Source organism: Ovis aries, chromosome 1, assembly GCF_016772045.2.
Source record: "Ovis aries strain OAR_USU_Benz2616 breed Rambouillet chromosome 1, ARS-UI_Ramb_v3.0, whole genome shotgun sequence".
Lineage (NCBI taxonomy): Eukaryota > Metazoa > Chordata > Mammalia > Artiodactyla > Bovidae > Ovis > Ovis aries.
The window spans coordinates 87,050,066-87,077,589 of NC_056054.1; the positions used below are offsets into that span (position 1 = coordinate 87,050,066).

General features: G+C 43.3%; 1 protein-coding gene across 2 annotated transcripts; it reads left to right on the top strand.

Moving 5' to 3' along the window:
- The first annotated feature begins 1,596 nt into the window (after window positions 1-1,596).
- On the top strand, window positions 1,597-26,180 carry LOC101108705 (glutathione S-transferase Mu 1-like). 2 transcript variants are annotated; one of them, XM_004002295.5, is made up of 8 exons: window positions 1,597-1,908; window positions 2,206-2,281; window positions 2,698-2,762; window positions 3,085-3,166; window positions 3,254-3,354; window positions 4,124-4,219; window positions 4,306-4,416; window positions 25,149-26,180. In XM_004002295.5, exons 1-8 carry the CDS (start codon window positions 1,873-1,875, stop codon window positions 25,236-25,238), a joined length of 657 nt encoding a protein of 218 aa, XP_004002344.3. In that variant the 5' UTR covers window positions 1,597-1,872; the 3' UTR covers window positions 25,239-26,180. The 2 variants fall into 2 exon arrangements, with proteins under 2 accessions (XP_004002344.3, XP_012033469.1); XM_012178079.5 differs by lacking the exon at window positions 25,149-26,180 and adding an exon at window positions 5,458-6,071.
- Window positions 26,181-27,524: the final 1,344 nt, after the last annotated feature.

A 27,524-nucleotide genomic window follows, 5' to 3' on the forward strand; every position in this document is an offset into this window, starting at 1 on the left:
AAGTAGGACATTATTCTTGTGCATGTTGTACCACAGGTCACGGATCGCAGAGTGACTTCACGGAACACTGAGCCCACACACTACAATAAATAAGACAGGTAACCAGAAGGGACCTAGGGTACAGCACAGGGAACTCTACTCAATATTCTGTGATAACCTATATGAGAAGAGAATCTGAAAAAGAGTGAATATATATATATATATATCACTGAATCACTTTGTTGTACACCTGAAACTAACACAAGATTGTAAATCAACTATACTTCAATATAATTTTTTTTAAGGCACAGATCACTCTCCTAAAATCCCAATGGGTCAGGAGGTGGGATAGGGCCTGGAATCTGTGGATCTAGGCAGCCAAGGGTGTCTGGGCCACTCTGACTCGTCCTGTGTGGAGTCGTCCAGGCTGCCACCCGCCTCTGGCCACCCTCTCTAACCATCTACACAGAGGACAGGTCTTCTCCCCTGGGTCACATTCCCACCAGACTCCCCATAACAGTCCAATCAATGTGAGGGACATGGGGCTGTTTGTCAGGACATCTCTGAAGCTGCACTTGGGTACCCTCTCTGCTCTGAGTGAATCTGGATTTAGATTCACAAGTGAGGCTATAAACTACTTGATTAATTTATGTTGTATCATTACTTTTAGGCACATTAGGAGGGCAGGGACATCCGTAGTCCCTGAAAGGAAGACACAGAGACCACATTTCCTTCTGCCTCTTCACCTCTTCCTATCTTGGGCTTCCCTGAGATACCTTGGGCTTCCCTGATAGCTCAGTTGGTAAAGAATCTGCCTGCAATGCAGGAGACCCCCAGTTTGATTCCTGGGGCGGGAAGATCCCCTGGAGAAGGGATAGGCTACCCACTCCAATATTCTTGGGTTTCCCTTGTGGCTCAGTTGGTAAAGAATCCACCTACAATGCAGGAAACCTGGGTTCAATCCCTGGGTTGGGAAGATCCCCTGGAGAAGGGAGAGGCTACCCACTCCAGTATTCTGGCCTGGAGAATTCCATGGACTGTAGTCCATGGAGTCGCAAAGAGTCGGACATGACTGAGCAGCTTTCACTTTCACCTCTTCCTATTACAGTGATATTCTGTTCTGGAAGACTGCAGCTATCATGGGTTATATTAGTAAATCATGGGGGAGTGTTAGGATGGCCTGGAGTCTTGATCTTCCCCTAGTAGGAGCCAGTTTTTAAAATATTTATTAATTTGGGCTTGCCAGTTCTTAGTTGAGGCACTGGTGCTCTCAGATCTTTGTTGAGACATGCAGGCTGTTGGACAGCCACACAGAAACTCTCAGCTGTGGCTTGTGTGATCTAGTTCCCTGACCAGGGGTCCAACCTCATTCCCCTGCACTTGCAGTGGGAAATCCTAGCCACTGGATGACCAGGAATGTCCCCAGGGACCGATTTAATGTCTCCATTTCAGGCGCGTGACTCCTAGTCTCCTGGCAGTCAGAGCTGCCCAGAGCCTGCAGGAACTCTGCAGCCCAGAGTCAAGGCTGAGCTGAGCCAGAGAGGGGAGTGGAGAGGGAGGAGCCTCGCTCTCGTTAAGATTCAGGCTTGTTTCCCCGAGGGCACTGCCGGCTCCCCTGAATAGTCAAGGGCTGACTGGAGGCAGGAGCCTGGTGAGCTCGACCCAGGCGGCCCTAGTCGTCTGGGGCCCAGAGCTTGGCTTCCAATTCCTTCTGCTAAGAGACAGGAATAGTCCTTGCTCTGCCTGTCCGGGGCTGAGTCAGGGTCTGTGCTGGGGGTGGGACCGAAAAGAGGGGCTGGTGCTGCCAGGCCCGCCTTGACCCCCGGGTCACAGGAGAAGTTTCAAGTCCAGCTGTCCTGGAGCTTCTGCACTCTGAGCATCATAACCTGCACCATGCCCATGATCCTGGGTTACTGGGACATCCGTGGGGTGAGCGGGGATCCACAAGGGCTGGGAAGACGGAGGCGGGTGGGGAAATCCCGGGCAGTGGGACTGGTTCAGCCAGAAGCTTCCACAGGGCTTGCTGTAGCAGAGCCCCTTTCCTTAGCCCCACCATCTTAGCTGGGTGTTGGCATGTGTCTGTGTGGGTGGGTGGGTGGGGGGCGCCCATGCAGGGTTGGGGGTGGTGGTGAAGGGAGAGTGTTGGGAGTGTGGAAGCGACTTGCAGCAGTGAGAGTTTGGCAGTCAAGACCTGACAACTGCCCTCTGTCCTGGCATCTCTCCCAGCTGGCCCATGCCATCCGCCTGCTCCTGGAGTACACAGACTCAAACTATGAGGAGAAGAAGTACACGATGGGGGATGGTAATAGCATCCTTTTCATGTCCGGACTTCTGGCCAAGTCATGTTGATTTGGTGCCAAGCCACTCATATCCTTGTCCCTGTTGCCTCTGTTGCCCTCCACCAGCTGGAGCAGAGGCCTGCCCCTTCCCAAACTCTTTGAGGGTGCAGCTGGCCTCCAAGGAAGGACATGAGAGCCCATAGCTGGCTCTGTATCAGTCATGGGCTCCTGTTAGTGTTGCACACACTTTCTGTAAGCCTCACTCAGGTAGGTTCCAAATCCTTGGAAGTCTGCTTTCCCCCAAAGCTCCATGTGAGATTGGTGATTCTGAATCCACATCTACCAGTTCAGGGAGTTTTGCCTCTGACTCCTCGGTGGGTCCCCTGGGAAGGAGGGCTCTACTCGGGAAATTTGTTTCACTGTGTGTTCTTTTTCACAGCCCCTGACTATGACAGAAGCCAGTGGCTGAGTGAAAAATTCAAGCTGGGCCTGGACTTCCCCAATGTAGGTGCAGGGGCTGGGGTCTGTGGGAAGAAGTGGACAGTGTCTCCATCCATCTCCTTTCCTGGCTTAGAGGTTTCGGAATCTGGCACCTTCTGCGCTGTCCCTCAGTTTTCTGGTTCTCTCCCCTGCCCTTTTATGATGCTCTGTGTCCCAGCTTATCCCTCGATTTTACAGCATATTATTTAGTGTCTACCATGAGCCAGGCTCTGCGAGTGCCAGGTTTCATCTCTACACTTGGTCAAAGGAGGGGGTGCAGGGGAGTCTGGTGTTCCAAACACAGACTCCTGTCTGTTGCACAACAAAGGCCATGTTGTTCTTCCAGTTGCCCTACTTAATTGATGGAGCTCACAAGCTCACCCAGAGCAACGCCATCCTTCGCTACATAGCTCGCAAGCACAACATGTGTAAGTGGGGCTGGAGAATACATGCCTACTCCCCTGGGCTGGGCTGGAGTGGGACGCTGAGGGTGAGTCTCTGTTGTGTGGCCACAGGCGGGGAGACAGAGGAGGAGAAGATCCGTGTGGACATTTTGGAGAATCAGACGATGGACGTCCGCTTGCACATGGCCAGGATCTGTTATAGCCCTGACTTTGTGAGTCCCCTCCCACTGGGCTGGGTTGCACAGAGTTTAAATGCAAGACAGGGTCCCAGGTACACTGGTCCTTTTGCCATTTGAACCATTTGGTGCTACTGATCCACCAAGCTTGTCCCTACAGAGTCTCCAGAGTGACTATCAGAACCCCTAGAACATAAAATGCAAACTCTAATTCCCACCAATCTTAGGAACAGTCCAGCCTCCCCTGGGTGGAAATTCAGTTCCTCGATGGTATTTACCTCATTATACCAGGTCCTCCTTCCTGGCATCTCTGCTCAGGATGTGTGTCTTGTAGGCAGCCCAGGGCCAGACTTTGTTCCTCTGCCTTCTTTCTTTCAGGCTGTCAAATTGTCCCCAACTGTCCAGAAACTGCTCAGGCGTCCATACCATTCTTGTCACCCACACTGAATGTAGGACTTCTTTCCTAGTCATTTTAGTGTTGATCAGCCTGAGGTCTGAGGACCGAGCTCCACCAGGTCTCAGAGCACTGCTGGTCTGACCCAGGGAAGTCTGGAGCTGAGTGGCGACACGTTTAGGGAGAGCGTGGTTTTGCCCTTTGCTTTCCCATTGCCTCTCACAGATGGGAGGTGATACTCATAGGAGTTTAGTGAACACACGTGGGTTGAATTGCAGTGTGGGCACAAACCCAGGTGCAGTCAGGGGACGTTGCTGCTCACCCGCAGCTGGGATCAGACACAGCCCTGGGAGGCCTCCTCTCTGCCAGGGAGTCTGTGTCTGAGGGTGGTGACAGCTGGTTTTTGTCTAGGAGAAACTGAAGCCTGGTTTCTTGAAGGAGATCCCTGAAAAGATGAAGCTCTTCTCAGATTTTCTGGCGAAGAGGCCTTGGTTCGCAGGGGACAAGGTCAGTGGGATGGCTTCAGAGGAGGGAGAGCTGGTATTGTTTCTTACTCAGAGTTTGGTGCGCATTCATGCCTTGTCTTTCTGCAGCTCACCTATGTGGATTTCCTGGCTTATGATGTCCTTGACCGGCACCGCATATTTGAACCCACATGTCTGGATGAATTTCCAAACTTGAAAGACTTCATTACCCGTTTTGAGGTGATTCCCCTGGTCCTCCTACTATTTATATCTCTCTTCTCTTCCCTCTACTTTCTGATGCTTTCCTAGTTGGAACTACAATGAGAAATAGAATTTATTGAGAACTTGGTTTATTCCAGGATCTCTGCTCAGCAGCTGACATACATTGTGTCAGATTTAACCTTTATAACATTCCTACATGGTAGAATGATTATCCTCTCCATTTTACCGATAAGGAATTAAGCTGAAAGGATAAGTAATTTCTGACGGTCACACAACCAGTACAGACTGTGCTGGGCTCCCAGTCAGAGTGTCTGGCTTCTACGGGCAGCAGTCAGGGGCTCTCTGCTTCTTGTATGAAAATGAAAAAAAGCTCAGGTTCTTTTGTTGACTGGGTTCACAGCTCTGGAAAGTGTGAATGAAGCAGAATCTTCAGGAGTTTGCATGCAGCTGGCATGTGTAGAGTTGAGACACAATAGGGTTGATATGAAGTAATAAAAACACAAACAATATTTTCTCCTGCTCTCCAGAAGGCTCTCTGGCTATTGGCTCCCTCTCTGGGGTTGTACTGAGATTTCCAGGGATGTAATTGGTGCTGGGATTTTCTTCCAAATGTAGGTGACTTCTTTGGAAGATTTTATAAGGACGCCTCTTATGATGGGCACCTTCCTTCCCTCCATGTCTTCCTTCTTTCTTCCTTCCGCTTACCCAAGATTCCATCTCAGAGATGGGTGGTACCTCATTTTAAGTTACATTCACTGATCTGATCCTCTTCCCTCTATGAGGCATTACGTCAGGCATAGGGGAATGCTGACGTCACATGGTCCTGTCACCTAGCCTCTGGGGCTCAGTGCAGCTGGAGAACTATAGGAACTCTGAGCTGTGTAGTGTGCATGGAGCCACCTTGTTTCTAGAGGAGCATGGTCTGACTGTACCTCCCAGCTCATCATTCACCCTCAGTCTACCAACTGGAGAGTAAGAAATCTCTTTATGATGGATTTGGGAATTTGAAGCTCTAGTCCAGTATGTTTTTCAGCCTACAATTTTGTTTTGTATTCCCAGGCCCATCATGAAATCTGCTTCCTCAGCCAGTTCTCTTCAGCTCTGGTTTTGGTCCAAGGCTTTATGACCTGAGATTTTTGCAAGAACCGGGATGACTGCCCAGCAGGGAGGATGTGGGACAGATGTGGGCTCCAGTATGCGGCCTGTTGGGGCCTGCACTGTGCGGTACAGGCATGGTCTTTGGAGTCCTGGGAACTCTCGGGCACTGTTTGTTTGGGGAGATGGTGCACAGGTGCGCCTGAGCACCTCACTGCCTGGTTGGCTGCAGCAGGATGAGGAAGGTTGGGGCTCAGTGAGAATGGGTTCAGGGCCTAGGCCAGGCAGTTGGTCTGTGTCCTTTAAGTGGAATAGAGTGTGGTCTGGCCTAGTCTTGCTGCTCCACACCTCCAATCACCTTTCATCCATGTTGAAAGGTGAGATCTGGTGTCTCTTTCAATCTGTTTATCTACTCTCTAAGCCCCTTTGTTGTGCTTGGGGTCCACCTGTGGTCAAGCCCTGGGAAGCCAAGAGCTTCCTTCTGACAAAGAGAATTGTTCTGCAGAATGAGAAGTTGTTCTGTAGGGAGATGTCCCCTGGGGAGTGGGGGAGGAGACAATAAAAAACTACAATGTAAATGTAGTGAGTTTCAGTCTTATTTGGGGGTCTTACTGAGGACTTGTATCCTGTGTGACAGCCTCTCAGAGAGCTCTGAGTAACTGCTATGAAGAGGTAAGGTAGAAGACAGCAGATATATACATTTTCACCTTGAAAATACATATAGTTGAGAATGAAAAGTTTGCCTGCCAAAGGCAGTAAACAAAGGTTGTTGCAACCATCAAGCCATTGCATTATAGTTGTCCCCTGTGGTGGGCCCTGAGGGAATTCAGGATGGAAACCCAATACCCACCACCTAGCCATCAGCCACTGCAGCCGCACCCAGCAGTGTACAGCAGAGACTCAGGATGGGAAAACACAGGATACTGGCCTCAGATAGCGGAGGCACGTATCAAAGTAACGATGTCAGTGAGCCCAGACTTTTGTAGCTTCCTATACACAGAACAGTGCTAAATTCATTAACTTGAGATGTCTGCTTTTCTTTAATTAACAGTAATCTTTTGATATTCCAACTACTTGGTTTTGTTACAAAACTCCTATATATCCTGGCTCCTTCCTTACCTCTTCAAGCCCAGGAAGCAGCCTCTCAAATAGCTCGAAGGGACTGCTCTGAAGTCCTCAGAGAATTACAGTATAATTCTCAACTTTTAGGTTGTGCATTTTTTTCATGACATCGTCAAATATACATGTTGGTAAAAGATTGCTGCTAATCATCAAAAAACCAACATCTCACGTTAATGATCTTAATGCTTTTCTATGTGTAGGAAGATGGGTGAATCTCGGGTCTGTGTAATTCTTCATTCAAGATGCAACCCAACTCTCTAGGGGACCCTGTGTCCAAAACAAAGAATGTTTCATCCTGGTTTTCTCCATCTTGAACTCCCCTTGAGGCACACAGTCTGTGAGTGATTGCGGTGGGTTGTAGCTTAGTCCTTTCCTTAACCAGGTAGTGAGTGAGACTCTGTTCTTTTTGTTTACAGCTTCTCTAGGCCATACATTTGACCAAGGTTTGGGAGGCAAATTTCATCACCAATTTGTCCCATCGTGCTAGGAAGGCTCATTTCTAGGTCAGACAAGGACTTCATTGATAGGTCATTGCTATGCTATATCTGGACACTGTTAATATACTAAAACTTCTCTGGATCATCTGTCTTACTAACTAGTCTATTATGACCCAGAATATGTTTCCCTTTGTCACTTCTTCCCATATCTAGAGTTGCACCATTACAATTTAATTTTATATAGAGCTGTGTGTGTGCTAAGTCGCTTCAGTCATGTCTGACTCTTTGTGAGCCCATGGACAGTAGTCTGCTAGGCTTCTCTGTCCATGGGGATTATACAGGCAAGAATACTGGAGTGGGCTGTGAAGCCCTCCTCCAGGAGATCTTCCCAACTGAGGGATCGAACCTACATCTCTTATGTCTCCTGCACTGGCAGGCCAGTTCTTTACCACTAGGGCCACCTGAAAAACCAATGTGGAGGTAGGTATATATGTGATTATAGAGGTTTACCATCATTAATTTTATCAGAGACCTGGCTGCACAGAAGGTAATGCAAGAAACAATAATCTTATAAAATAATTAAGGTATAAGTAACATACCTAGTAACATTTTTAAGGTCATAGTACAACGAAGGAAACAAAGCATGAATAGTTTGAAAACAACAAACAGAGAATAAATTAAAACAATGATTAATATAACTGGTTGCGGTCTAGATCACGAGAAGCCATCAAGTCCAGAGAGGGGCCAGTTGGAGAGGCCAAATGATGGAGGGATTAGAAAGAAAGAAAAAGATAAATGCTCCATCTTTGTTTGCAAAATACTTTATCAACTTGCTTCAAGTTAGTAGGCATAAGAGGAAATGTTTCCTCATATCTGGAGAACAAAGATTAAAAGCCAGCAATATTTCAAACAGCCATAAAATTATAAATTCACTTCATTCAGTGCCATGGAATTAAATCTTGTTGACCTTGACTTTTTTTTGTTAGTAGTTTTATGAAGCCATCAGGTTTTCCATTTACAGTTTTGTAAATTTTTCACTCAGTTCAGTGGGCTCATTTAAAAGTTACCAGAAAAAAAAAAAAAAAAGATAAAAGTTACCAGAAATGTGTATTTGTAAAAAGGTCCTTTTTATGAATCTTCAAGATCTACATTCTTTTAAAAAGAATCAAAGTAAAACAATAAATGTCAAAAGACAAATGATCTGATTACAATATAACTGTCAGTGAAATTTGGTTATTTCTGTGGCATACAAAATTTTAATACAATAACTAGAATTATGACACATAAGATGCCAGAATACTTTTAGTAATTTTATACAATAATAATTACCTATAGAGTATAATCTAAAAGTGTTCATTATAACTCATTTGACAACATTTCCCATGTTACTTAACATACCTCAAAGTTTAATTAGCATCTCTCTGAGTTATTTTAGGGCCCTCTGAGAAGGCAATGGCACCCCACTCTAGTACTCTGCCTGGAAAATCCCACGGATGGAGGAGCCTGGCAGGCTGCAGTCCGTGGGGTCGCTGAGCTGGACACGACTAAGTGACTTCACTTTCACTTTTCACTTTCATGCATTGGAGAAGGAAATGGCAACCCACTCTAGTGTTCTTGCCTGGAGAATCCCAGGGACGGGGGAGCCTGGTGGGCTGCCGTCTATGGGGTTGCACTAAGTCGGACAAAACTGAAGCAACTTAGCAACAGCAGCTGAAGCATTCCAAAGTGAGTTAGATGTCAAAAGAACTTCATTTAGAATTTGACTTGGGGAAGGTTTATCAAAGATATCAAGTTTTTATAGCACTTGATAAAATAGGATCATAGGTCCCAGTAAATACTTATTCACTTAACTAAAGAGACAGTAAAGGATTTTAAAGTCTAAATATATGAAATTATAATAGATCACTTAAGAGGTAAAGAAACGTTTTACAAAAGATCAATATTTCAAGAAAACTTTGTCCTCTCAATGGAAAGAAAAATCAGATTCCACTTTTGCACCACCGGACATTTAATACTGAACTTTATTTACTTAGTTAAACTCATTCTAATCTTAGCCAGACTGGACCACACATAGAATTCCTTTCTAAAGTTATCCTTTCTTTCTCACAAGCCTTTTACAACTTTCTATATCCATATTAGTTTGTCCCTCATTTTCTTTCCCATTTAGAAATAACTAACCTTTTTTTAAAAAACAGAAAAAAAAGAGAAATAATCAGCTTTAGCACAAAATCACTTTATTTTCCCTTAACAAAGTACATTTCCATTTTATTTTTAAATTGAAGTATGTTTGATTCAAGTGTTGTACTGTTTCAAGTGTACTGCAAAGCGTTTCAGTTATATATAATTCAGAATGTATATATGTACACTTTTTCATATTCTTTTCCATCATAGTTTGTTACAAGATATTAAATATAGTCCCCGGTGATATTCAGTAGTTCCCTGTTGTTCACTTTATATATGGTAGTGTGTATCTGTTAGTGGCACGCTCCTAATTTATTCCCCCTCTTTCCCCTTTGGTAACCATAAATTTATTTTCTATGTCTGTGAGTCTGTTTCCATTATGTGAATAAGTTCATTGTCATCATAATGTTAGATTCCATATATAAGTGATACATATGACATTTGTCTTTCTCTGTCTGACTTATTTCACTTAGTATTATTATCTCTAGGTCCATCCATGTTGCTGCAAATGGCATTATTTCATTCTTTTCTACCCCTGAGTAGTATTCCGTTGTGTGTATGTATACATATATACACACACATCCGCCACATCTTCTTTATCCGTTTATGTGTTGATGAATACTTAGGTTGGTTCCATGTCTTGGGTATTGTAAATCATGCTGCTGTGAACATAGGGGTGCATGTATCTTTTTGAATTAGAATTTTCCTTGGATCCATGCCAGGAGTGGGATTGCTGGATCATATGGCAACTCTATTTTTTGTGTTTTAAGGAACTTCAATGCTGTTCTCCATAGCATCTGCAACATTTCATATCCCCACCCCACTGTAGGAGGGTTCTCCTTTCTCCATCCTCTATTATTATTTACAATTTATAGACCTTTTGATGATGGGCATTCTGACTTGTGTGAGGTGATGTATCATTATAGTTTAGATTTGCATTTCTCTAATGATTAGCAATATTGAACATATTTTCATGTTCCTGTTGGTCATCTGTATGTATTCTTTGGAAATGTCTAAGTCTTCTGCCCATTTTTAAAAAACCTTTTATTTTATATTGGGGTATAGCTGATTAACAGTGCCATGATCGTTTCAAGTGAATAGCAAAGGGACTCAGCCATACATATGTATGTATCCATTCTCCCCCAAACTCCCCTCTCTACGCTGCCATATAACGTTGAGTAGAGTTCCATGTGCTATATAGTAGATCCTTATTGGCTATGCATTTTAAATATAGCAGTGTGTACATGTCCACCCCAAATTCCCTAACTTTCCCATCCCCCCGTCCTTCTCCTTGGCAACCTAAGTTCATTCTCTAAGTCTCTGAGTCTCTTTCTGTTTCATAAGTAATTTTATTCGTATCATTTCTTTTCAGATTCCACATATAACAGATGTCATACGCTATTTCTCCTTCTCTGTCTGACTTACTTCACTCAGTATGACACTCTCTAGGTCCATCCATGTTGTTGCAAATAGCATTATTTCATTCTTTTTAGTGGCTGAATATTCCACTGTATGTATGTACCTTGTCTTCTTATTCATCTGTCAGTGGACATTTAGGTTGCTTCCACGTCTTGGCTATTGTAGACAGTGCTGCAGTGAATATTGGTGTGCATGAATCCCTACAGATCAAGTTTATTTCTGGATATATGCCCAGGAATGGGATTGCAGGGTCATATAGTAGCTCTATTTTTACTTTTTAAGTTACCTGCATACTGTTCTCCAGAATAGCTGTACCAGTTTACATTCCCACCAACAGTATAGGAGGAGTCTCTTTTCTGCACACCCTCTCTAGCATTTATTGTTTGGATTTTTTAATGATAGCCATTCTGACTGGCGTGAGGTGATATCTCATTGTAGTTTTGATTTTCATTTCTTGAATAGTTTTTCGCGTGCCTCTTGGGCATCTGTGCATCTTCTTTGGAGAAATGTCTATTTAGGTCCTCTGCCCATTTGTTGACTGAGTTGTTTGTTTTGATGCTGTTAAGCATCATGCACTGTTTATAAAATTTGGAGACTAATCCTTTGTCAGGTCACATCATTCACAAATTTTTCTCCCAATCTGTGGGTTGTCTTTTCATTTTGTTTATTGTTTCCTTTGCTGTGCAAGTTTGCAGTGGTCTCGTTTGTTTATTTTTTGTTTTTATTTCCATTATTCTGAGAGTCAGATAAAAAAAATGTTGCTGCAGTTTATGTCAGAGTGTTCTGCCTATGTTTTCCTGTAGGAGTTTTATAGTGTCCAGTCTCACATTTAGGTCTTTGGTTCTATTTTGAGTATTTTTGTGTATGGTATTACAGAATGATCTAATTTCATTTTTTTACATGTAGCTGCCCAGTTTTTCCAGCACCATTTGTTGAAGAGACTGTCTTTCCAACATCGTGTAGTCTTGTTTCCTTTGTTAATTGATCGTTAATTGATATGTTAATTGATCATAGGTGTGTGGGTTTATTTCTGGGTTTTCTATCCTGTTTATTTCTGGGTTTTCTATCCTGTTCTAGTGATCTATAGTTCTACTTTTGTGTCAGTACCATACTGTTTTGATGACTATAGCTTTGTAGTATGGTCTGAAGTCAGGGAACCTGATTTCTCTAGCTCCATTTTTCTTTCTCAAGATTCTTTTGGCTATTTGGGGTCTTTTGTGTCTCCATACAAATTTAAAGGTTTTTTTTTGCTCTAGTTCTATGAAAAATGCCATTGGTAATTTGATAGAGGTTGCATTGACTCTGTAGATTGCCTTGAGTAATATGGTCATTTTGACAATATTGATTTTTTCAATCCAAGAACATGGTATATTTTTCCATCTGTTTGTATCATCTTTGATTTCTTTCATCAGTATCCGATAGCTTTCCAAGTCCATGTGTTTGGCCTCTTTGGATAGATTTATCCTAGATATTTTTTATATTCTTTTCGATGTGATGGCAAAAAGGGTTGTTTCCTTATTCTCTTTCTGATAGTTTCTTGTTAGTGTATAGGAATGCAAGAGATTTCTGTTTATTAATTTTGTATCCTGCAACTTCATTGACTTCGTTGATGAGCTCTACTAGTTTTCTGATAGCATCTGTAGGATTTTCTATGTATAGTAACAGTGACGGTTTTACTTCTTCCTTTCCAATTTGGATTCCTTTTATTTATTGTCTGATTGCTTGTGGCTAGTACTTTCAAAACTATATTGAATAAAAGTAGTGAGAGTGGGCATCCTTGTCTTGTTCCTGATGTTAGAGAGCATGAAGATCACTCACCTAGAGCCAGACATCCTGGAGTCCGAAGTCAAGTGTGCTCTAGGAAGCATCACTACAAACAAAGCTAGTGGAGGTGATGGAATTCCAGCTGAGCTATTTCAAGTCCTAAAAGATGATGCTGTAAAAGTGTTGCACTCAATATGCCAGCAAATTTGGAAAACTCAGCAGTGGCCGCAGGACTGGAAAAGGTCAGTTTTCATTCTAATTCCAGAGAAAGGCAATGCCAAAGAATGTTCAAACTACCACACAATTGCACTCATCTCACCCCTGGAGAAAGGAATGGCAACTCACTCCAGTATTCTTGCCTGGAGGATCCCATGGACTGAGGACCCTCATGGGCCACAGTCCATGGGATTGCAAAGAGTCAGACATGACTGAGCAACTAACACACACACACACTAGCAAAGTAATGCTCAAAATTCTCCAAACGAGGCTTCATCAGTACATGAACTGAGAACTTCCAGATGTTGAAGCTAGATTTAGAAAAGGCAGAGGAACCAGAGATCAAATTGCCAACATCCTCTGGATCATAGAAAAAGCAAGAGAGTTCCAGAAAAACATCTACTTCTGCTTTATTGACTACACCAAAGCCTTTGTGTGGATACCTGAATGGTCTAGTGGTTTCCTCTACTTTCTTCAAATTAAGTCTTAATTTTGCAATAACGAGTTCATGATCTGAGCCACAGTCAGCTTCCAGTCTTGTTTTTGCTGACTGTATAGAGCTTCTTCATCTTTGGCTGCAAAGGATAAAATCAATCTGATTTCGGTATAGACCACATGGTGATGTCCATGTGTAGAGTTGTCTCTTGTGTTGTTGGAAGAGGGTGTTTGCTATGACCAGTGTGGTCTCTTGGCAAAACACTGTTAGCATTTGCCCTGCTTCATTTTGTTCTCCAAAACCAAACTTGCTTGTTACTCCAGGTATCTCTTGACTTCCTACTTTTGCGTTCTGTCCCCTATGATAAAAAGGACATCTTTTTTTGGTATTAGTTCTAGAAGGTCTTGTAGGTCATCATAGAATCATTCAGCTTCTTTGGCATTAGCAGTTGGGGCATAGGCTTGGATTACTGTGTTACTGAAATCTTTGCCTTGGAAATGAACAGAGATCATTCTGTCATTTTTTAGACTGCACCCAAGTACTGCATTTCAGACTTTTTTGTTGACTATGAGGGCTACTCCATTTCTTCTAAGGGATTCTTGCTCATGATAGTAGATATAATAGTCATCTGAATTAAATTCACCCATTCCAGTCCATTTTAGTTCATTGATTCCTAAAATGTTGATGTTCACTTTTGCCATCTCCTGTTTAACCACTTCCAATTTATCTTGATTCATGGACCTAACATCCTAGGTTTGTATGCAATATTGTTCTTTATAGCATCAGCATTTACTTCCATTACCAGTCACATCCACAACAGGGTGTTGTTTTCGTTTTGGCTCCGTCTCTTCATTCTTTCTGGAGTTATTTCTCCACTCTTCTCCAGGAGCATATAGGGCACCTACCGACCCGGGGAGTTCATCTTTCAGTGTCATACTGTTTTGCCTTTTCATACCACCTCAGAGAGTATGGGTAGGTCTCTGCTCCACTGCACAGTATGGGATGCCCTTGGGCTTAAACCTTCAGGCCCTGAAGCCACAAGACAAAGTCAGGGCTTCTATCCAGAGTCCTTGAATTCTGTTTTCTCAGAATTAGACAAGGCTGTGGTCAGTGTGATCCATTTGGTTATTTTTCTGTGATTGTGGTTTTCATTCTGTCTGCCCTCTGATGAATAGGGATAAGAGGCTTAGGAAGTCTTCCTGATGGGAGAGACTGACTGTTGGGCAAACTGGGCCTTGTTCTGCTGGGTGGGGCCATGCTCAGTAAATCTTTAATCCCATTTTCTGTTGATGGGCAGGGCTGTGTTCCCTCCCTGTTGTTTGGCCTGTGGCCAAACTGTCCACCCAGGCCTCCACTGGACCCTCAGGACAAGTCTGACTCAGTCTCTTGCGGGGAGTCTCTGCTCCTTTCTCCTGACTCCTGGTGTGCACAAGGATTTGTTTGTGCCCTCCATGAGGAAGCGTCTGTAATGTTTCTGTATTTTATTTTGCTTGAGAATGACCTAGCTTTTTAATAAATTTCCATCATTTAACTTAATGTAGTAAAGCTTCAAAGTTTCAAGTTATCAAAGATCTGGAGAAACTATTTTTAAGTAGATATACCATAAATCATAAGTATTCTTAAAGAGTTCACTTTAAAGGTCTTACCCCACTTATCATCTTTTTACTTCACTTGTTATTTAGATTACCCATGAAAGTTCCATGAGAAATCAGACCAAGTCAGCCATCCTCACAAGCTATTTTTCTTGCTGATGAAAATTTTAAAAGAGATTATATGACCTTATTTGGCTTTTAGTAAACCTAGGTGCAGGCTTCCCTCATAGCTCAGTTGATAAAGAATCTGCCTGCATTGCAGGAGACCTGAGTTTGATTCCTGGGTTGGGAAGATCTCCTGGAGAAGGAAATGGCAATCCACTCCAGTATTCTTGCCTGGAAAATCCCATGGACAGAGAAGCCTGGTGGGCTACAGTCCATGGGGTTGCAAGGGTCAGACATGACTTAGTGACTAAACCACCACCACCAAACCTAGGTGTAGTAAAGTTGACATGTCTGTATTAATTAAACCAACAAACACCCCTTGACAAGGCCCTGCCCACCAGAGGGATAAGACCCAGCTCCACCCACCACTGGGCAGGAACCAGTCCCCCCCACCAGAAAGCTTACACAAGCCTCTTTGACCGGCCTCATCCACCAGGGAGCAGACAGCAGAAACAAGAATAACTACAGGCCTGCAGCTCGTGGAATGGAAATTGCAGTCACAGAAAGTTAGGCAAAATAAGATGGCAGGGGAGTATGCCCCAGACAAAGGAACAAGATAAAACCCCAGAAGAACAACTAAGTGAAGTGGAGGTAGGCAGTCTACTCAGAAAAGAATTCAGAGTAATGGCAGTAAATATGGTCCAAGATCTTGGAAAAGAACAGCGACACAAACCAAGAAGGTATTATAAAAGAAACGTTTGCTAAAGAGTAGATGATCTAAAGAACAGACAAAGATGAACAATATGATAACTGAAATGAAAAAATACGCTAGAAGGAATCAATAGTAGAATAAATGAGGCAGAAAGAATGGATAAGTGAGTTTGTGGAACATAATAAAGAAAACAGAGTGAAAAGACGTTGAGGACAGTCTATGTGATCTCTGAGACAATATCAAACATACCAACGTTCGCATTATATGCTTCCCAGAGGAGAAGAGAGAGAAAGGACTGGGGGAAATATCTGATGAGATAATAGCTGAAAATTCCCTAACATGGGGAAGGAAACAGTCTTACAAGTCCAGAAAATGTGGAGCGTCTCAGGCAGGATAAACCTAAAGGAGAAACATGTCAAGACACGCTGTAGCCCTGGAGGAAAAATAAACAAGCAGAAACCCCACTCTATCATTTAATTAAATATTGGCCTCAGTTTTTACTGCATACTCTGTGAAGAAGTGAAGTGAAAGTGAAGTGAAATGTTAGTTGCTCAGTCGTGTTCGACTCTTTTCGACCCCGTGGACTGTAGCTCGCCAGGCTCCTCTTTCCATGGAATTCTCTAGGCAAGAATACTGCAGTAGGTTGCCATACCCTTCTCTGGGGATCTTCCTGGCCCAAGGATTGAACATGGATCTCCTGCATTGCAGGCGGATTCTTTACTGTCTGAGCCACGAGAGAGGTCCAAGAATACTGGAATGAGTAGCCATTCCCTTCTCCCTTCTCCAGGGGATTTTCCCAATCCAGGGATCAAATCCAAGTCTCCTACATTACAGGTGGATTCTTTAGCATCTGAGCTGGCAGTGAAGCCCTCATACTCTGTGGGTTCATGTAATCCTGTAGGTTTCCTTGTGATGTTTAACTAACATTGTCTGAGGGGTAGATTTATATGCCCTGTCCAAGCATGGGAAGCATTCCTCAGTGAAATATATTGTACATTCCTATAATATAACTGGATGAAATAGATATAACCATCTTATATAAAGTCCATTCAACCACACTGAAAGTGAAAGTGAAGTCGCTCAGTCGTGTCCGACTCTTTGCAACCCCATGGACTGTAGCCCACCAGGCTCCTCCGTCCATGGGATTCTCCAGGCAAGAATACTGGAGTGGGTTGCCATTCCCTTCCCCAGGAGATCTTCCCGACCCAGGGACTGAACCCAGGTCTCCCGCGTTGCAGGCAGACACTTTAACCTCTGAGCCACCAGGGAAGCCATTCAACCACAGTAAGTTTTTATAAATTTTCATCCCAGTCCTTCCAACTCTTACTTAGACTTTAAACCATAGACCTCCTTAGGACCCTATTAACAAGTCTTGGTCTTACAAGGAGTCCCAGAAACTTTCCTTTTTATCCCCCAGCCATTTTACTCATTTCTGTATAAAAGGCTTTGGGATACCCAGTGAAGTGTTGAACCAAGGGACTTTAATTGGCCTCTTGCCCAAGCAATTGTTTGTCTGGTAATTTGGTCAGTGTAATTTTTTTCTCTTACAGACAAAAATTTTTCTTAACTGGGATAAATAGAGTGGCCTTGTCTGAGGTCCTTTAATGTTGAGGTGACCAGTGCAGGGTTCCTTTGGCCCACAGAACATTAGGTAGTGTTGTATCAAAACCTTGGTTTGAATCCCATCAAAGTCTGTTTTATTTATCCCACTTCTCAATGATCATCTAAAGATTTTCATGCTGCTGAGACCAGTCCCTTTAAAATTTCCATATTGTTAGGAAGAAATGAATTACCCTCAGCTTTTATTTATTTTCTTGTTAATTAACCTAATTACCATTAGTTATCATATTGTTTTTATTAGCATCTGTAAGACCCATTGGGAGGAAGCTGAGACCACCAACCCTGTTTGTTTATTTTAAACTAAGTGAGTCCTTAAGGTTAGCTGTTACATTTCTTTGTATCCACCTTTTAACTTGGTCTGTCCATAGGTATTAGACTTCCCTTATAGCTCAGCTGGTAAAGAATCCACCTGTGATGTGGGAGACCTGGGTTCAATCCCTGGGTTGGGAAATCCCCTGGAGAATGGAGAGGCTACCCACTCTGTATTCTGGAGAATTCCATGGACTGTATAGTCTAAGGGGTCACAAAGAATTGGCTACGACTGAGCGACTTCCACTCGCTTCCATAGGTATTACCAGTAAAACAGCTGTTTACAATATAAGCTCTCTAAAAGTTTAATGACTTAGAATTTTTTTCAATTTAAAGTCTCACTTTTTAGGATCAGTTGCTCAGTCGTGTCTGACTCTTTTTGACCCCATGAACTACAGCATGCCAGGCCTCCCTTTCCATCACCAACTCCGAGTTTACTCAAACTAATGTCATTGAGTTGGTGATACCATCCAACCATCTCATCCTCTGTCGTCCCCTTCTTCTCCCGCCTTCAATCTTTCCCAGCATCAGGGTCTTTTCAAATGAGTCAGTTCTTCGCATCAGGTGACCAAAGTATTGGACTTTCAGCTTCAATATTAGTCCTTCCAATGAATATTCAGGACTGATTTCCTCTCAGATGGACTGGTTGGATCTCCTTGCAGTCCAAGGGACTCTCAAGAGTTCTCTCCTCCTTTTGAACACTATAGTTCAAAAGCATCAATTCTTTGGCACTCAGCTTTCTTTATAGTCCAAGTCTCACATCCATACATGACTATTGAGAAAACCATAGCCTTCACTAGATGGACCTTTGTTGGCAAAGTAATGTCTCTGCTTTTTAATATGCTGTCTAGGTTGGTCATAACTTTTCTTCCAAGGAATAAGCATCTTTTAGGATATCCCAATAGTAACTTATACCACTAAGATGCAAGAGGCATTCTCACAAAAGAGAGCAATTATGCAGCCTTCACAAGACCCAGAAAGTTTACTCCCTAATATAAGCTAAGAAAATAAAGGTCTTGTTGTATAGGCAGATACAAAGTAGGTTGAGACAGTAAAGGCCCTTTACAGACTGGAACTCCATACAACACATTTCCCTAAACCGGGCCTAGCTGGACAGAGACTGCTCAGAATCCCATTCTACTTGACTGGTTGCCAAATATGCATTATATGTGTACTTATCTGATGGTTGACCAAGCTCTCGAAACAAAGTAGAAGGTGCCCAAGATTAGGTAGACCATTTGTATCTCAAAGGCACAGGGAAATGATTCAAGTTCCTCCTAGAAGGGCTTTGGTTTTCTTATTGTCAGAATTTTGAAAAAAAAAAAAAAAGGGGGGGGGAGGGTGTTTAAAACTTTTTTGGCCAAAATAATTACAACTTTACCAAGCCTTCTGAATTATTGTTGCTTTCATGGGAATCAATTTTGGTGTTACAAAAAGGAAGTTCAGAGAGAGTTGAACACCATGTCGGAGAACACTGAAAGAGATGCTTAGAGGAGCAGGGAGGAGCAGTGGAGAGCAGGGCCAAGCAAATTCAGGAGTCTTTTAAAAATTCTGATACAATTTCAAGCAATCTTTTGTCAGTTTTCCGTAAGAAGTTACTAACTCATTTCCTCTCTTAAAATCTTCTAAATACCAATCGAAAGAGGTCTTCCATTCAGCAGATCTTATAGTCTGCTTTCTCTAGCTGGTGTTCATGGAAAAAACAAAAAGCCCTCAATCTTGAAAGGGCAAAAGAACCCTATTTTGGTGATTTTTAGGTTGAGATTTCCTTTGGTATAATGTCCCAAATTAAGTAAAGTGAAAGTGTTAATAGCTCAGTCATGTCTGACTCTTTGTGACCCCATGGATGGTAGCCCTCCAGGCTGTTCTGTCCATGGAATTCTCCAGGCAAGAATACTGGAGTGGGTTGCCATGTCCTTCTCCAGGGGATCTTTCCAAACCAGATATTGAACCCAGGTCTCCTGCATTGCAGGCAGACTCTTCACTGTCTCAGCTACCAGGGAAGCCCTTTATCCCAATTAAGTATTTGCAAGTATAAGCTCCATATGTAATGTACCTAAAACTGACTGTGATGTTAGTCATTGGTTAGCAATCTGTCATTGCTAACCAATCTTCTTTCTTTTGTCTAGAAAGCTTTTCCATTTCAGAGTCTGTTAGGATAAATTGCTATTTGTAACTGTATGTGGGGGGCCCTTCTGCAGTTTATGAGCTTAACTCTCCTAGTTGTCACCCTGTAGTCATTTTAGATTTTTTACGTGTCTCAGGTTTTCTCTTTGACAGTCTAAAACCATGGTGAGCACTGGGAACCCAGGATTGCCAAACTTTTTGTGTGTGTTCCCTAGACAGGCAAGTTTCTTTAAAGAGTGGGTTTCCCTACAAGACTGTTGTGTGGTATGAGGACTGGTCTCCACCTCTGCTGCAAGCTTCTCAATTGCCTGAGAAAGCCATACGTGGCCAGGAAAAGCTCTGTTCCTTATCTATGGAGCTAAGAGCTCTCAAATGGTTCTGTTCAGTTCAGTTGCTCAGTTGAGTCCGACTCTTTGCGACCCCATGAATCGCAGCACGCCAGGCCTCCCTGTCCATCACCAACTCCCGGAGTTCACTCAGATTCATGTCCATTGAGTCAGTGATGCCATCCAGCCATCTCATCCTCGGTCGTCCCCTTCTCCTCCTGCCCCCAATCCCTCCCAGCATCAAAGTCTTTTCCAGTGAGTCAACTCTTCGCATGAGGCGGCCAAAGTACTGGAGTTTCAGCTTTAGCATCATTCCTTCCAAAGAAATCCCAGGGCTGATCTCCTTTAGAATGGACTGGTTGGATCTCCTTGCAATCCAAGGGACTCTCAAGAGTCTTCTCCAACACTACAGTTCAAAAGCATCAATTCTTCGGTGCTCAGCCTTCTTCACAGTCCAAATCTCACATCCATACATGACCACAGGAAAAACCATAGCCTTGACGAGACAGACCTTAGTCAGCAAAGTAATGTCTCTGCTTTTGAATATGCTATCTAGGTTGGTCATAACGTTTCTTCCAAGGAGTAAGCGTCTTTTAATTTCATGGCTGCAATCACCATCTGCAGTGATTTTGGAGCCCCCAAAAATAAAGTCTGACACTGTTTCCACTGTTTTCCCATCGATTTCCCATGAAGTGATGGGACCGGATGCCATGATCTTCGTTTTCTGAATGTTGAGCTTTAAGCCAACTTTTTCACTCTCCTCTTTCACTTTCATCAAGAGGCTTTTGAGTTCCTCTTCACTTTCTGCCATAAGGGTGGTGTCATCTGCATATCTGAGGTGATTGATATTTCTCCCGGCAATCTTGATTCCAGCTTGTGTTTCTTCCAGTCCAGCGTTTCTCATGATGTACTCTGCATAGAAGTTAAATAAGCAGGGTGACAATATACAGCCTTGACGCACTCCTTTTCCTATTTGGAACCAGTCTGTTATTCCATGTCCAGTTCTAACTGTTGCTTCCTGACCTGCATACAGATTTCTCAAGAGGCAGGTCAGGTGGTCTGGTATTCCCATGTCTCTCAGAATTTTCCACAGTTTATTGTGATCCACACAGTCAAAGGCTTTGGCATAGTCAATAAAGCAGAAATAGATGTTTTTCTGGAACTCTCTTGCTTTTTCCATGATCCAGTGGATGTTGGCAATTTGATCTCTGGTTCCTCTGCCTTTTCTAAAGCCAGCTTGAACATCAGGAAGTTTACGGTTCACGTATTGCTGAAGCCTGGCTTGGAGAATTTTGAGCATTAGTTTACTAGTATGTGAGATGAGTGCAATAGTGGGGTAGTTTGAACATTCTTTGGCATTGCCTTTCTTTGGGATTGGAATGAAAACTGACCTTTTCCAGTCCTGTGGCCACTGCTGAGTTTTCCAAATGTGCTGGCATATTGAGTGCAGCACTTTCACAGCATCATCTTCCAGGATTTGAAATAGCTTAACTGGAATTCCATCACCTTCACTAGCTTTGTTCATAGTGATGCTTTCTAAGGCCCACTTGACTTCACATTCCAGAATGTCTGGCTCTAGATTAGTGATCACACCATCGTGATTATCTGGGTCATGAAGATCTTTTTTTGTACAGTTCTTCTGTGTATTCTTGCCACCTCTTCTTAATATCTTCTGCTTCTGTTAGGTCCAGACCATTTCTGTCCTTTATCGAGCCCATCTTTGCATGAAATGTTCCCTTGCTATCTCTAATTTTCTTGAAGAGACCTCTAGTCTTTCCCATTCTGTTCTTTTCCTCTATTTCTTTGCACTGATCGCTGAAGAAGGCTTTCTTATCTCCTTGCTATTCTTTGGAACTCTGCATTCAGATGCTTATATCTTTCCTTTTCTCCTTTGCTTTTGGCATCTTTTCTTTTCACAGCTATTTGTAAGGCCTCCCCAGACAGCCATTTTGCTTTTTTGCATTTCTTTTCCATGGGGATGGTCTTGATCCCTGTCTCCTATACAATGTCATGAACCTCATTCCATAGTTCATCAGGCACTCTATCGATCAGATCTAGGCCCTTAAATCTATTTCTCACTTCCACTGTATAATCCTAAGTGATTTGATTTAAGTCATAGCTGAATGGTCTAGTGGTTTTCCCTACTTTTTTCAATTTGAGTCTGAATTTGGTAATAAGGAGTTCATGATCTGAGCCACAGTCAGCTCCTGGTCTTGTTTTTGTTGACTGTATAGAGCTTCTCCATCTTTGGCTGCAAAGAATATAATCAATCTGATTTCGGTGTTGACCATCTGGTGATGTTCATGTGTAGAGTCTTCTCTTGCATTGTTGGAAGAGGGTGTTTGCTATGACCTGTGCATTTTCCTGGCAAAACTCAATTAGTCTTTGCCCTGCTTCATTCCGCATTCCAAGGCCAAATTTGCCTGTTACTCCAGGTGTTTCTTGACTTCCTACTTTTGCATTCCAGTCCCCTATAATGAGAAGGACATCTTTTTTGGGTGTTAGTTCTAAAAGGTCTTGTAGGTCTTCATAGAACCGTTCAACTTCAGCTTCTTCAGTGTTACTGGTTGGGGCATAGACTTGGATTACTGTGATATTGAATGGTTTGCCTTGGAAACGAACAGAGATCATTCTGTCATTTTTGAGACTGCATCCAAGCACTGCATTTCGGACTCATTTGTTGACCATGATGGCTACTCCATTTCTTCTGAGGGATTCCTGCCTGCAGTAGTAGATACAATGGTCATCTGAGTTAAATTCACCCATTCCAGTCCATTTTAGTTTGCTGATTCCTAGAATGTCAATGTTCACTCTTGCCATCTCTTGTTTGACCACTTCCAAGGCCAGGAAGAAAGCTTGGCACTCAGTCACCTTCTCGGAGGTGGGAGAATCTATCATAATTTAGGGGGGACAGTACAGTATATTCCAGACAACGGTGTTAAAGCTGTCAGTTCAAGGAAAGACAGCAATCAGCCCTTGACCTCTTCACCCAGCCTGAAACTTCCCAGGGTCTCTCCACTGGGTACTTTCTCAGTATCCCTGAACTGAGAAGTGAGTTACCTTTTCATCTACCACTGAATAAAATTCAGGATCATCAACCAAGATGATAAATCATCATGAGAGATTCACCCAAATTTGTACGCACATGTAGAGAAGTGGACCAGCACAAGGGGCCCTGCTGGTAGCTAGCAAGGCTCCAGATCCTTGTAAAGTTTTGTTGAGGGGATGGAGTCTCCTCTGGGCCCCTCTGTGGTCAGCTGCCGGGAGCCAGCACGGGAGATCCTGCCCATGGCAAAGGTCATGAGGAAGAGGCCTGACCGGCAAAGGCGAGATCAGGCCTCGAGGGGCCCTCCTTCTCGAGCATCTACCCCAAAACCAGAATCTGTCTGTTTTATTATTTCATGACTTTCACCAACTCTTCTGACATTAACAGGGGGCTATCCCCGACCACCTTTCTCTGGAGAAAATCAGCTTAGGGCTCTAACTAATAAGTCTTCTGGACATGGGAGGAATATTTCAAATCAAACCCCCTGTGTTAGCATTCTAGCTTGCTTGGCAGGTTTATCCAGACTCTTGCAGCTACGCATATGATTGTTCACAGCCTCTCAACTGTGAGAGGCACTGGAAGCCTAAAACAAAGAGCCTTTCAAAGAGTTATAAGTTATTAGAGTAGTGATGGGATGTAAGATTTCATTATTGGGCCAATGCTTGTTGCTAAGTTCCCATATCTCTTATCCACTGTGCACCTGGGAGTGCGTTAGTTAATATAGTTGGAATGTAAGAAAAACAAGTGTAGTCTTGAAATTAACCACATCAGACCTTTGAGCTAATTGGTTCTTTCTTGTAACTCACTGCACCTTTGCTCCATGAGAAATGTAACTCTGTTTAGCATTTTCTGAGGTTGACATAGCTTAGAAATATAAAGAAAAAACACTTCAAGGGAAAATAAGTTTTCTGGTTGAGCAGCCTTTATCAAAAGAGGGTCATAAAATGTTCACAGGCCTCCAAGGCCAGAATGTATACAACATTGTTTATGGCAAAGGTATGCAGAAAAAATCCTGGTTTTGATAAAGACAAAACAGATGTAATGTTTGGGCTGACTCTGTATAGACTTTGCATCTTTCATTTCCCTCTATGTACAAGTCAAGGTATAAAAGCTTCCCTGAAAAATAAAATGACGGACCAGGATCAGTTCCACAAAAGCCTGGTTCCCCTGTGTTTTTCTTTCTTTCTTTCTCTCCTCTATTTTCTTATCTGCAACATTCTTTCCTTATCTCTCTCTAAATCACTTTGCCAACACTGTTTCTCCTTCGGATTCCCCTGGATCCTGTGGGGGCTGGACCCCGGCAGTCAGCAAAACTGTCCACTGGAAAGTAAAACCCACATAATGCAAAGCAGTGAGTTTCCCTTTTATTTGGGGACCTTACTGAGAACTATATCCTAGAACAAAGCCTCTCAGATAGCTCTGGGGGAACTGCTTTCAAGAGGCAGGGGAGGAGGTCTGGGAAATAGGAATAATCAACTATATATCTTGGTAAAAGATTACTGCTAATCACCAAAAACCAGGGATCTCTAGTTAGTGATTTTAGTGCTTTTCTAATATATGAAAAGATCTTGGGTGTGTGTGTATGTGCAAATCTTGGGTGATTAGAGTTCTTCCTTAGATGCATCTTAACAGTCTAGGAACCATGTGTCCAAAACACAGAATATTTCATCTTTTTTTTTTTCTCCCCATCCTGAATTGCCTTCCTGGCACACTGTTGGTGGGCGACTTCCTTGAGTAGTGACTTAATTCTTTGTTTAACTGGTTGATGAGTGAGCCTCCTGGTTCTTTTTGTTTTCAACTTTGAGGAAGGGGGTGCAGCAGAATAGGGGGAGAGAAAGTGGGCAAGAGGGAGCAGGCTGCATTCTAGCCATATTATTTATGAATTGTGTGATCATGACAGAGGTCCTTAACTTCTGTGTGGCTAGTTTCCCTTCTGATAAATGGTGACAGTAGATCCCATCTTGCAGGATAGTGGCATAGCGATTCTAAACCTGTATCATCATCTCTAACACCCAGCAGTGGGTGGAGTCTCCATTTGTGATGTCTTATCAAGATATCACTTGAATTACAGGAAATTGGAAAACTTAACTTTGCAGAGCTGGGGACACCAGAAGGACTTTTTTTTCCCCCAATATTTGACCCCACATGGAAGGGCTATATCTAGGTTCCAAACCTAGGGAGAACTCCATGAACACTACTGGGGCAGCAGACCTGAGGCCTGACCTTCTTTTTCCCACCCTCAGGACCTGAAGAGGATCTCTGCCTACATGAAGTCTAGCCGCTTCCACCCAAACCCTATGTTTCTAAAGCTTGCCGTGTGGGGCAACAAGTAGTGCCTCCAACTAGGAGACGGACATGAGGAGCCAGTGTCCTGGAGACCAGATGCACCTTCCTGCACACAGAACCTTCTGTCTTTTTCTTTCTCTTTCTGCTCACTCTAGATGCTCTCTTGGCCCCCTTATCTCTCTCCCACACCCCTTTCCATCCCTACTTTAAAGATTCAGTTTCCCATAATTTTTGAGCAAATTTCCTCCCCCACCCCACATTATCCCTCCTGCACTGAAGCCACCCAGCCTGTCGTTCCCTTCCATGGTTGCTTCTGCTGGAGGAACCCATCCAGACCCCTGGCCCATAGCGCTCTGCTCTGAGCTCCCAGCACTGCCCTGAAGACCAGACCTGGCCTGGTGTGCAGACCATGCTTCCCAGTGTGGTTCCCGCCCCGCCTGTCTGATCCCCAGGAAACCCTTATTCACAGCTGCTGTGTCTTGTCTTATTCCCTCCTGGCTTCCTGGAGTCGTGAATGACTGTGTTGGGTGTACAGGGGTGTCCATTTTCTCTTCTGCTGTCCACTGCAGGGCCACATGGATGGGCATGCATGTGTGTGCAGAGGAGGTGGGGCTTGCTTGTTCATTTCTATCTCCACTTCATGCACCTCCGTTCCTTTAGCATCAAGTCTCTAACAGAAGGAGGGCCCTTCTGTGCCTGGTTTCCTCTTTGACTCAGCATTCATGGGCTGCCTCCTGTCAGCTTGCAGTACTCTGTGCCATGGTTCAGGGGACTCTCGGGTGCTGGGGAAGGGGCCTGAGCAGTCTGCTGATGGTGCGGGATCCTGGTGGATTCGCTTCTGTCACCATTTCCTGAAAGCTTACCCTGCTCTAGATACCCTTCATGTGCATTCTTAAGACATATCTCAGTAAAGTCTGCCCCTACTGTGTTACAGTCGTGTTTTACTTGTTTTCCTCTCCAGCTTGACCATAAAGTCCCTGAGGAAAGAATCCATGTCTTATTTGACTTTATGTCTCTTATATCTATTTTGCTGCCTGGCACATTAAATATTTAATGAAAGTTGGAAATTTAAAAGAATTATCTCTAGTTTAAGCCCTGCAAAGTATACAGGCATTATATGGATTTCGAGGTCTGGATATAGTTATCTCAGCCACTTGAGGTAAAGAATAAATTGCAGAAGATTTAAAATCTACAGGTCTGGGGGAAAGCCATTAGGTCTCATTAACTTAAGCATTTAGTAGGCTGTAACTGGCCCTTGTATAACTTGACCTGAAATGGACAGGTCTAGTATAGCCACTCTGTGCGGTCAAAAGGTGGAGTGCCATTTTATATCAGGATGCCTACACCTGCAAACTGCAAAAGTACTGCCTCAATACCTGAGGCATAACCTCAAGTCTTAGCTCAGAACAAGGAGTATCTTTAGAGAAGTTTCCTGTTGAGCAGTTCTCCAGTTGGTCATTTATTGCAGTTTAAATAAACGGAGAACAGTAAGAATAATTGTAAAGTCTTTAAGAATTATATGATTAAAGAGAAAACCGGTATGACAGAAAAAAAAAAAAAAAGCCCAGTAAAAGAGAGCAGCCAAGATGGTGTAGTATTAAGACTCTGAGCTCACCTTCTCTCATGAGCACACCAAAAGTCACAACTATCTGCAGAAGATGCATCAATCAAAAAATACTGGGACCTACCAGGAAAGATCTTCTATAACTAAAAGACATACAGAAGGAACCACAATAAGACAGGTAGGCAGGGAGGACTTCTGCTATCATGAAATCCCATACCTCCCATAGGGGTGACCCACTAACCTGAGAATCATTATATTGCATAGGTTCTTCCATGCGTGGGCTAAGTAACTTCAGTCGTGTCTGATTCTTTGTGACCCCATGAAGATCATGGCATCCGGTCCCATCACTTCATGGGAAATAGATGGGGAAACAGTGGAAACAGTGTCAGACTTTATTTTGGGGGGCTCCAAAATCACTGCAGATGGTGCCTGCAGCCATGAAATTAAAAGACGCTTACTCCTTGGAAGAAAACTTATGACCAATCTAGATAGCATATTCAAAAGCAGAGACATTACTTTGCCGACTAAGGTCTGTCTAGTCAAGGCTATGGTTTTTCCTGTGGTTATGTATGGATGTGAGAGTTGGACTGTGAAGAAGGCTGAGTGCCGAAGAATTGATGCTTTTGAACTGTGGTGTTGGAGAAGACTCTTGAGAGTCCCTTGGACTGCAAGGAGATCCAACCAGTCCATTCTGAAGGAGATCAGCCCTGGGATTTCTTTTGAAGGAATGATGCTGAAGCTGAAGCTCCAGGACTTTGGCCACCTCATG